Here is a 12,424-nt window from a genome sequence, read left to right as displayed (position 1 = left end):
CACTTATCCATAGAAATTTTATAGCATACACTGCAAAGGCATATTGTGTTTAATGTATTTAAATATTTAGTAAAGACTTTCCTGCTTGCTGTCATTCTCTCTGTCAATATTCTTTTAATATACAGCAGACAATGTATACTGTAATATACAGTGAAAGATTTGTTTCCTTTTTTATTCCAGCATACAGTATCCAAATATGACGTATTGAATGTCATACAGAGTGTGACATTCAATAATATAAACAGATTAAATATGTTAGTGCCTGTAGAAGAACAAGAGTCAGAGGCTCCTAGCTGAATCAAGTTGTCTTGATTTCAGTCTTGCTTTATGAGATGTTTCTTACGCATGTGCTAAGTGTGATAATTCACGTGAACATGACCAGCACTGTACACTCAACACAGCATTTCATGTAGAAGTGAGGAGTGTGGACTGTGTGGAGTGTCAGCAAAAGGGCTTGAGGAACAGAAGAATATAGGAAGCTGTTGAAAAGAAATTTTCATTTTGAGTGATTGGGAGGGCAAATATTGAAAGATAATTTAAAATATACTGGCCATGAGAGGAATTAATTTACAAAGGCAATACCGGAAATCAAATTCAAAAGAAAGCAAAATAGTATAGAATGTTGACAGTACTGGAATATTGACTGAAGTTTTCACTTTTTTAGTAGTAATGATATTTTCATTTTGCAGATTTTGCCTATACATACGCCCTGTAATCCATTGCATCATTCAGAGTAATAAATATCAGATTTGACCTTTAACAAACATGGAGACATCTAAAAAAAACAAAGTGTTTTAGGTTTATTAAAAATGTTTATTTTAAAAAAAAATAAGTTCCTGGATTTAGGTACTGGGTGTTGGGATTTCTAAAACATTTGCCAGTTCAGCAGAGTAGGTTGTGTGTCTAACTGGGTATCATAATCAATTGCCTTTGCTCTGGGGAGCTGGGAAGTCTTTCAGGAGTAACTCACAATGGCTTCAGACTTTCACTGGAATTAGCTCCGGCAGTTCTTGCTATAAATATTTTTACAGTAATTTTTTCTGCCTTGATTTAAAGCCCCCCCCCCTGCCCCGCCCCCCCCCTTTAAACAACTTATTTCAGTAGAAAAAGAGATGCTCTTTGTATGTATTTAGTGGTATTTTGATGCTGATCTTTTGGGTGGTGCAGTGTACTTAAAATTTTATGCTTCCAGAACTAAATATTACCTTTTGTGCATTTATATGCAATTAGCAATACTTCTAACATTAAATGTGGTTCTCTGCAAAGACAAAAAATTTTATACCTTTTTGGTGTGTTTACAACATTTGGCTTTTTTCCCAAAGATATTAAAAATCTTCTGTGTTTGAACAGATGTGTAAACCAAAGTATTACTGCCTCTTATGATTAGGTTTTGTTTAATGAGAGGTAAATTGATGCACACTTATGGGAGTTTAACATAACTTTAAGACGGGAGTTGACATGGTGAGTCTTGTATTCTGTTCAAGTTATACTTTCTTGAATTAATTCATACAGCCCTGATTTCCTAACAGAGTGAAAAATCTGCAAGTCTTGTCATAGTGAGATTGGAATATGAGTTTTTTTTCATGCAAAAAATCAATAAAAAATAATATTTTAAAAATTATGATTGCTTTCTACTTTGAAAATGCATTTTCTAAGTAAAATTCTGTATTAGCCATACATATGTTAAAAAAAAATCAAAGTTAACAAATGTATACAGAATCAACAAGAGAATTGTAGAATATTTATGCTATGCTATTTATGTAGGTAACATCTACTAATTCAATCTTAATTTTGTTATTAGTATTATACTCTTATTGGGAGAGTAGGGGTTTTAACTTAATTGGGGTGGGGTTTCAGTGTTGTGGAGAGTAACATAATGGTGAAGTTAAATTTTGATCTTTGGAGCTGTATATTTGTCTTAAAGTAAAAATTTGTGCCTGTAGGTTCTGAAATATTAACATATCTCTCTGTATGCTAGTTTGAGATTACTTACCAAAGTAGTGGGGTGAAAACATATGTGAGACCCTAAAGCTCGAGAACATTGAAAACAGTCCATGAACATAAAGGAAATGGACATGGATGAAGTAGAAAAACACTGGGAAGAATCAGTGTAAATCTGAAACCGGATTTTGAACAGCAGATGACAAGGTGTGAATGCAATTTGTGATTTCATGTTTATAGAAGTGTTAGTAGGAAGACTGAGGATGTCACTAAGCAGCTATGTTTTGGCAAAGGGGAAATTTTGATGAGAATTTGTGCGAATTTCAGAAAAATAACTCAGGTTTAAATAAGATCATACTTTTGCTCAAGATGTCAGAGAACCAAGACTTCCTTTCAATGTCCCTGGAAGTTTGTGACTGAGTAGGGAGTCTGCATTTCAGCTCTGAATCCCAATACTAATGTTCAATCCAGTAATGCTAGGTTAGAAGGGACAGAACTGGGTGAAGTTGAGTGCATTGTTACATGAGAGGCACAGCTATTCTTATTATTTCAATGTCTCCTTTTACTAGAAAAAATATGAAGTCCCAGAAGACAATACTTCAGAGAACAAAGTTGTTAAGGAAAGGCAAGAAATGTTGATGAACAGTAAGCAACATCATCTGTATGTTACGCATCCTGTGACCCAGAGAAGCAAAAAAGTACACAGAGTAGGTTCAACCACCTTCTTGATTGGAAAGACACCCAAAAGAATACGCAGGTGAGACTGTTTTGGTGAGTTGGAAATAAAATTCTAAGGTTGAAACACACTTTCCTTTGTAAAAGTAGTTGCATTTGTCTTTGTTTCAACCCTATTCAGGCAATACTGTTATTTTCTATGGCAGGAGTGGAACTAGTGGGAAACTTTGACTCACGCTACTCTCTGAGTACTGTAATTGATTAATAAAATGAATTGAATCCACAAATTACTTGAACATGTTGATTCAATGGTCATATATTACATAAGTGTGTTGATGTCATCACCATGAGAGTTTGTAGTATGTGCATTATGGGCTACTACAAAGCAGTGTTTAAACTGTATAGAAAGGAGGCATTTTACAATGTTAGCTTCTGACTGCCTACTGATTTTGCCCAGATCTCATCCCTTGCATTGTATGGCTGTTAAGATAACTGGGCTTCATGTTTCTTTTTTAGTATGGGAATCAGAATTTTTAGATATTTTTAGATAATCTCTTCAAGGCTTTTCCCCCAGTGTTATTTTTGGAGGGATAACAATTTTTTGTTTCCTTGTTTTCTTTTTTCCTGAATGATTGGTATTATTAATATGAATATTAAATTCCGTTGTTATGTAGATGGAAGTTCAATAAAAACAGCCCAGTGGTTTGTGGAAATAGAAAGTGGAAAGCTGAAGCTAGCTAAGCAAAACTACAGAATAAGTATTTGGTATATATTTTCAATTTTCATGTAAATTACTGTATGAAAATTGGTATCTATGTAATGCCTATAAGAATTCAGAAGCTGTCATTTCAGCTAGCTGGCCTCAGTTATCCATACTGTTATTGTTGAAGTGCCAATAATTGTAGTGTCTTTCTATAATTATAGACACTGAAAATGATAGATATTTATGAGGCATGTAAAGGAGAACCCTTCATCCTAAAAATGTTCAAAATCATAATTAGTTATGAAAAATTTATTGCGGTACAATTTTCAAAGGCAGTGAAATGACCAAGGCTGTTATTCCAAGATCCTAAAATTATATCTACTAAATACCTAAAAAAATAGCTTAAACAAATCACTCTTCAGCATTGAGCAGGTTGTCTGTTAGCCCCTGCCATGCAGTTAGACTTCGTAGTGTATGTGGGTGTACCACGGAGTGAATGAGGATGATTATGTGCTTCAGTTTGTTGTAATTGTAGGGCAGATTGTGTGGTGAGTGCAAGCAGTTTCACAAAAATAAATGGAGCTAACTAATAAAGTACTCTTTGAGGCAAACAGGGTTCAATCTTAGTGTTTTTTGGAGCCCTCATAACAGGAAAGGTGACATGTTTTATGTCCTTTCTCCACCAGGGGTTGTAAACCTACCTCTCCAGCTTTTCAGTAAGGTTCCCTTTCCTCAGACTAGGGCTAACTCAACTAGAGTGATGTATTTTAATTACAGTTTGGCTCTTCAGCAGAAACAAATATTTCATAACTCAATTGGTAGGATGATGTGGACAATTTCTCCTGTGCATGTATTTATCCAATTTTCATTTAGCAAGTCTTTTTTAAAAGGACTTGGAACAACCATTTCTTCCCTATTTCTCCCACCCCCTACTTAAGGGTATTGGCACAATACATTTTTCCTTCTTGATAATTGCAGGAGACAATTTGAGGAAATGGTATCTCACTTTAATATGGGATCCGTGAAAGACCTTGCAGAACATATTGCAAAAGCTACATCAGAAACCAGGCAGAAGATGTTGAAAGAATTCTATGTTTCCAAGCATCCAGAGATGGAGCCTTTCTTCTCACTTGAAATACCAGCAGAAGCTTCACATAACTGTGAGGAAAGAGAACAGGGTGCAACACACTCCAGAAAAAGAAAATCCATTGTTAATTTTGGGAGATCTAAGTCCATATTTCTCAGTGGAACTGCAGAAGCACAGACCCAGGATAGCTGTAAAGGAAAAGCAGAACAGCTTCACAGAGACTCCCACTTGCAAGATATGTTTGTTGATGCAAAATGTAAGCAGTCACCAACTGTGGCGACTCAACATACCCAAAGACGAAACAGTCAGGCTTTCAAGGATTTTATGGCATCCGGCTCGTTAAGCAGTAAATCAGGAATAATTGAGGTGCTGCCTAGAAAAAGTTGTGAAGGACAGCAAGACTCAGAAGGAACACAGTTACCAACAAAAAAATCTATGTCTCAGTCAGAAAATGGAGAGAGAAAAGCTCAGATTTGCAAGAAAAATTCTTTTGTCGACTTACTTGGAGATACCTCTATTCTTGATGAAATATTCAGAAATGATGGAAATAGGTCTACAGGATCACCAAGGAGATTCTCTTCAGGACAAGCAGAAAAATCAAAGGGGAGACCAAAAGATTTCTGGGATATGCTGAATGAACAGAATGAAGAGAGCCTTAGAAAGCTCACAGATCTAGCAGTCATAGAGAAGCTTTGTGAAAGAGCCCCTCATTCCACAGTGACAGAAGAGAGAGAAGTGCATGAAAGTTCTCTTTGGAAAAGAAATGAAACTTTTTTGTGGAAAAAATACAGTGCAGATGACTGAGATGAGCCATCCACTGCTAGATTTTGTAATGTAGTGAAATGAAATTTTTCAATGTAAGTTTTCACTATAACTATTTTATTTGAACTTTGACAGCGTTATGCCACAAAACATGCTAATTCCATGAAATTAAAAGTAAAATGGTGAATTAATATTTATAGTGATACAGAATGAAATTTTACAAGCGTGAATATGTATGCAATTACATATGCATTGTACAGTATATACGTGCATAGTCATGTATATGTACTGTGTATTGTAATCTATGATATGTAATGATATTATATTAAACTTTTTTAGAATTTTCTGAGTGCACTTTGCTTGCTTTAGTTCTGATTATATTCCTAGGCTCAATGGAAGTACTAAGTAATTTTTTTCCCTTTACTTAAATTTGGACATTGTCAGTTATCTCAACACAATTTAGAGATAATAGGATTTGACAGATACTGAATATATTTTATGAGGTGCTAGGGTCTGGAGAACTTCCTGAGACAGGGATGATGACTTTGTGTCTAATAGCTTTTGATAGATTTCTGTCCTCTGTGATTTTGCTCAGTCTCTGAAGCTGTGGACCTTTGAAATCTTCATAGTATCCTATAAAAGTGTTTCTGAGCTTGGTTGATGTGAAGAACCACCAAGTGTTTAAATTTGATCTTTCTTATTAAATGATATTGGGTCAAATTTCATCTCATTGCATTTTCATCTCCCTTTTTTATTTTTATAGAGTTCTGTCATGTCTTTGTCGGGGAATATGCAGCACAGTATACGCGTTGGAAATATGCAGTACAGTGTACGTGCATATGTAGGGTATATGTAGTAAGGAATTTCAATTAATCTTGACAGGTTATCATCTTATATGTGGAATGCTGGTTGTAATAAAACTTCCAAATGAAAATTATTCTTCACAGATTGGAAGAGTGTAAGATACTCAGTGTCATATCTCATTTGCCAAGTAGTCTGTCACATTTTTCAGTGCTAGGGGATCATGTGAAGAGTGCCTTATAACACATAACTAGAAGAGACTAGGGCTTCATGTTGCTCTGGAAACCTTAAGTCTAATTTTTGATTTTTGTAACCATTAGTATACAGGTTTACATTGAGTATACTTAATAAATTGTTTCAAGTGAAGGGTAAATGTTATGAAATTTTAAAACCCTGGACGCTGAACCTGCACAGCAGCAGTCTGTGAATGGTGGTAGTTTTTGCGGTCTGGAAGACTGCCCACTGGAAAATAAGGTTAAATTTGATCTGGAGCAGCTTCTACTTTAGGTCATGGGAAGCTGTTTTAGACTGCACTCTGTCGCTATGGTAACCATTGTGCACATATTTTAAGTGGAAACCATCTAAAATCCTGATTGTGAAATCTGACTTAACTACCTGAAACAAGGAGCTGAGCATTTAACATAAATGTTAAGTAATAAAAGCCTTGGGGTTTGCAGATAGCTAACATAAGTAAGGTTAATGTGTTCCTTAACTTTTTCTTTCTCTAAATCTATGCTATTACCACTTCATTATACCAAATGTTATAACTGTCAATTGGAACAGCTTTTAAAGAAAAAGTATGAACTAAGAAAGTTAAAGAAGAAGTTGTAAACCATTAGTCATTGGTACATTTGAATTATGTACAGCTAAAGGAAGTCAGCCTAAGCCAGGGAATACCTACACCCTCATTGATGTTAATAAATACTAGATAAATTAAGGCCTTTTGTTCGCGGCATCAATGTCGATTTTCTTTACAGATTAGCATTCTTATGCTTAGAGAGGCAAACTGCTCATTAGGTAAAAAAGAGAAAGTTTGGTGGAATAAAAAATATGGTCATCAAATACATTTAAAAAGAGGAAGGGAATAACCCCTTTGTGTCTACAGCAAAAAGGAGTTAAGTGTCTTAAATTGCACCAAAGATAATTGAAGTTAATAGGGAAAGGCTCTGTAGGGGGTTAGTAGGTTGTGTAGTGCCAGTGTCTGACATATGCAAGAATAGGAGAGAAAAGTGCCTGGTAAAAGTTGCATAGATTAAGCTGTCCTTGTTTTTGGCCAGACGGAGGGACTGATAACCTCTGCCTAGGGGGGAGGGACTAGATAACCAGGTTGATTTCAGCTGATACTGGTTTACTGAAAGGAGGCGTCACCTTAGCACCATGTTTGTCAGTCATGGTGTGAATCAGTAGGTACTAGAGAGGGCAAAATTTGATTGGGGTAGGTAAGATTTCTCTTGATTCTCAAGAATGAAGCTGTTATCATTTTCCTGAAGTAATCAGACAATTATGTTTCTCTTATAAGGTGATGGTATGCATAAGTCAAAATTTCCATTGATGTTCATGCTTTATTCACATCTATGCCAAATACTGACAGTATATTTGTGGGAATCTATTTGTTATATTCAATTGAATTGATCTGTGGGAACATGTCTTGAAGGAAGATTTATGTCACTCTGTAACTTCCTGCAAATTTAATGTATTTTACAAAGAAATATCACCTAAGCCATAAACATTGCTACTTAGTGCCCTAGGGATCTGTCTGTAAAATATTTTTGTCATGAAGATGTCTGTATAAATTTAAAAAATTAATCTGAGCAAATTTTAAAAGGAATAATTTTAACCTGTCTTTGAAGACATAGTCTTCAAATATTAGAACTGAAGAGATCAATTTTGTCTTCTTAGAAACCTGTGGTTATGATTTTGTTTGGCTTTAAAAACAAAATAATAGTGGGGAGTTCATACTTCCATATACAGGTTCCATGCAGGGAGGCATGGACTACAGGAAAACTCTAACAGCCTCCTGGCATAAGGAAATAGCTTCATGGCAGTTGTCACCTGATCTGCATATAAGTCATCCAGGAGATGGAGTGACATTGCTTCCATGTGGAAATGACTTGGTAGGTTTTACTATTCTTTATTGCACTTCCTTTGTTTTTTTACTCACTGAAGTTCCTATGGGTCTGATTGTGGGTCCCTGACCTTGTAGGTGGTGCCAGTATTTCCAATAGTGCCTTCAATGGAAATTCTTTGACTGGAAAAAAAAAAATCCAGGTTGCCAGTGAAATAGTAAGAAATTTGGCCCTATTTATGCTAATAAACACAGCTATCCCAGCAACTACCATACAAGACCTAGTTAAAGCCTGTGTGTTCTGAGCCTGATTTGCAGTGAGGTTTGGATCAGAAGTTGTTTTGCAAGGTGGGGCTCTACTTAGAACTGCATTTGGCAGTAGCTATGTGGCATACAGATTCCATATTTCATCTGGGGGAGGGAGACTGAATAATTTCAGGCAGTGAATATGTTTGAGAAAGTCAGGATGTGGATGTAAACATTTGTCAACACATTAAGGCAGTTGGAAAATATGTATTTGCTTAGCTTCAGCAGGTCATGACTTCAAGCACCAGAAAGTAGACTGATGACAGTGCCATGGCTTCAGCGCAGTGAGTAAAAACCAGCATTAAGAACAGGAAAGGGTGATTGGTAATAACATAATCAATGTAGCACAGGATAATTCAAAGGCAATAATACACTTACTACATAAGAAAAATATGACTTAAGTTACTTCCTTATAAATCTCAGCTGCAGAAGGAGGAGAGGATTTTCATCCAAGGAAGCATTTAACTGCCTTTGCTGCTACATATTTTTCCATTCCTGCAGTGTCCTGCATATTTTATTTGCTGCATGCCTTCCAGCTTATGCAACAAATGATGTAATACTGTTACAAGTACTCTCTTGCCTTGTGTTTGCATATTCTCTGATTCAGTACGTCTTGACTTAGTCCATTCTATCAAAAAAAGAGTAGTGACCACTTAAGCAGCTATCATGTCAGAATCCACTTTCCTTGTGAGGTTACCTGAAAGGTAGATAATTAGCTTGGGATGATTAAGGAGGTGCAATTTCTGCTGCTGAAATTGGATGTCTAGATTGCAGATGAGAGAGGTAGGCAGTGATTCAGAGCATTTAGGAGGCATGCCACTTGTCCTGTAGATTATGTGTGGATCACAGCAGTGTCCTTGTGAGTCTGTGGCTTGTATGTGATTCTGACAGCTAATTCTGGAACAGGAAGAAAGTACATCTAAACTGGTGATTGGAGGGCTTCAGAGTTGTTTGCCTGGCATCCTAACTTTTGTTTAGTTGGCATCAGAAAGCTGAATTTATTTTTCAAAGATCAAGTAAAGATTGTGCTCTAAAATAAAAAATGTAATTGAATGTGGGCATGATGTATATGTATGATACTTGAGGGCAGATTGTCTCAGTTGTTCTCTGAGTTTGCCTGAGCTGAGGAGATGGAATTGGGTGGCCACAACCTGACCTAGTGTCTATGTCAACACACACTATGACTGAATTGATACTGTACACATAACTTGCACAAGCTGGAGCATAAACAGGCCCACTGCGCTAAAGCATTGTTTTCTGAAAATACACAAGACAGCTTAATTACATTACAATTTGCATTGGTCTGTAGCATGTCACAATGACTGAATGTTGTTTGTATATTCAACAGTAGCATTCTCAGTCTCTAACACTGTACCTGGTGAAGACAATGACTAATCAGTGGAGATAGCTGAGATTCTAAACAAATATGAGCTAACCTCACAGTGAATCCGTTTTTTTCTTCAACAGAGCTGTTTATCCTAGAGGGGTTTTATTCCCCTTTTGTTTGTATTGAGTTGTTTTCATCATGTGAATGCTCATGTAAACATGATCTCCCTTATCATCCTGAAAATCATTCTATGCCACTTACTTTAAAAACAAATGCCATATGTCTGTTTTTGCTGTTTGAAGTAAATGTGCACAACTGTCATCAGCACTTGCCTCTCCATGACTCTCATGGTTCTGTGATGGAACTTCTGTGACAGTTTCTGCTAGTTCTGGTTTATAATTCTATGGCAAGGAAGACATTCATACTGTGGTCTGATTGGAAATGCAATTTAATTATCTCTGAGAAAGCTTTTCTTGAAACGTCTCTTTCATGCTTTTGTCTCTTGACCTCCACGGCAGACTCAGAGATTAGCTTGGCTTGGTCCCTCGATATGCGTATACTGTAATAGCATAACTGGAGGCATTTGTGCTCTTCTTGCCTCTCTACCCTCACTGTTTTGTAGTTGTGGTTATATATATTGCTGTAATTAAAATACACTAATTCTAATTTAAGAGTCTCACACTTGGAGGGAATATTGAGAAGTATTGTCTCATTAGTCAAATATTGAGATTCTGTTCTGCTTCTGGTGTGTCACTCTGCACTGTTTGGAAGAAATGGTACTTATGTTCCTTGTAATGGACATTTCCTTTACTATGTGCCCTAATCATTAGAGGTAAATTAATTTTTATTTTATATATATGTACTTATATACTGTATTTTTATTATTTACTGTACAGATCTGTGTATATCAAAATTAAAATTATATTTTAAATTATCTATACAATGTAATCAACTTCAAGTATACAGTACAAGAAATTGTGATTGTATGTAAATAAGTATTTTATGCCTGAGGCAAAAGAAATAATAGATATTTTACCTAATATTTGACATACTGCTGGTTGAACCTTGGGAACATAGAATAATTTAGTGGGTTAGAATTTTGTGGCTCTCACAAATTGTTGTAACTGAGTAATTTGCCATTTGATAGTCTTCTGTGTCAAACTCATGAACCTTAGGCAGATGGGTTACCAATGAAAAATTGTCACATCAGAAATACCTGAATTCAGTGCCACTCTGATGCTTTGTAAACTGCACAGAAAAGAATGTGCAGTCTTATTTTGTTCTTAGACTGCAGTTTAGGAATATGTGCTTGAACTAAACTGTGGTATTTCTCTTGAAACATTTCTGGAGATGTATTAAGCAATTCTCTTTGTAAATTCCATTTCACTAAAAGAAATAGAAGCAGTAGGAAGCCAGTTAAATGTGAAAATTTTGCTTCCTATTGCTTATGTAATGAAAAAGTTAAAATAGGAATTTAATAAATTTTCCTCTTTAGTAATGAGAAAATCTGTTTAAAGTGATGGGAGCTTTTTTAATGTTTTAATTTACGCTTTGGTTCAAGCATTCTATATATTGATGTTCATGAATGCCAGTGAAAGGAACAACCTAACTAGTGACTGAAAAAGCCAAAGACATGTGACTTGATTGCATTTGGAGACCCTGATATCCAATGACAAAACTGCCACTCTTAGCCCAAGAAAGGTAAAAGTTTAGGCCTTTTTGCAGCATTTACTCTTTATGGTTAGGTATTTAGGCTATGATAATAAGTTGAGCATGATTACAGTTTTTGATCTCATGCATGAAATCTTTGCTTCTACCATGAGAAGAGACATTTGTGACCTTTGTGGCCTGGTAGTCTTGAGGATGATGTCTCTAAAAATAAAAAACCTGGTAAGGAAATTACTTAAGAAATTTTATGGGAGTTTAAAAAATAGAACTAGGCACTTTTATTTTGCTTTCTTCATCATTAAAATCCCAACATCTTAGAAGATACTGTGTTTAAGACCCAGAGTGAGCAATAAAACCCTCTGTAATTGAGATGCTGTACTTTAAGCATGTCACTTTCTAGACAAAAGTGTATCTTTCATTGTTTTATTCCTTCAGGGATGAGAAGTGGTTTTTAAAAATCTCTGGGAAGCATCAGTGAGTCTGTTCTTCCTGGTAGCAGGGAACTTTAATTTTTAACCTGGTGGGATTGCAACATAACATATTGGAAGTCTGTGATCTGTATCTGGCTTTATCTTTTGGTTTTGTTCAGGCAGTGAATGGGGAACTAACTAGAAAAGATTGTAGCTACCCAGTAGCTTGGCTTGGATGCACTGAGATGGTAGCCCACAGTGCAGCTGTGCTTCACAGCTGCAGAGGCTGCAGCTAATCTGGTGCAACCTGGGATTTCTTCATCCTTGGCTTTGTGCTCAGACAGTCAGAGGGAGAAAACTATAAATCTTAAAGAGAGAAAAATATAGTGATCTCTTTAGAAACATGGTGGTCTGCAGAGAAGGAGGGTGATGTCTCTGGGAGAAGTTAGTATTGCTAAGCATACACTAAAAGACTATGACAGAACACATGAGCAGTTGTAATGCTGTAGTTTTCTAGCTTCTGAGTATTTTTATAACATAATTATTTCTAGTGCAGTTCTGAAATGGTGATTTTTTAAAACTTTCAAGCAAAACTGTAAAGAGAAGGATACTCCTTTACTCAGAAGTGATTGATTCCCATGTGGATCATTAAGAAAATTTGGAATTACAATTCCAATTA

The 12,424-nt window shown here is 35.8% G+C and overlaps 1 protein-coding gene across 1 annotated transcript in view; it reads left to right on the top strand.

Moving 5' to 3' along the window:
• The window catches only part of ERCC6L2 (ERCC excision repair 6 like 2), a 52,961-nt gene extending 47,655 nt beyond the window's left edge, over nt 1-5,306 (top strand). The window contains exons 18-19 of the mRNA XM_062513165.1: nt 2,511-2,698; nt 4,298-5,306. Coding sequence (XP_062369149.1) covers nt 2,511-2,698; nt 4,298-5,210 — 1,101 coding nt within the window. The 3' untranslated portion in view covers nt 5,211-5,306. The remainder of the gene's footprint in view (nt 1-2,510; nt 2,699-4,297) is intronic.
• The last annotated feature ends 7,118 nt before the right edge of the window (nt 5,307-12,424 follow it).

Source organism: Cinclus cinclus, chromosome Z (genome assembly GCF_963662255.1).
Source record: "Cinclus cinclus chromosome Z, bCinCin1.1, whole genome shotgun sequence".
NCBI lineage: Eukaryota > Metazoa > Chordata > Aves > Passeriformes > Cinclidae > Cinclus > Cinclus cinclus.
Note: the sequence above shows the minus strand (reverse complement) of the source record. Positions and strands in the feature narration are given on the sequence as shown.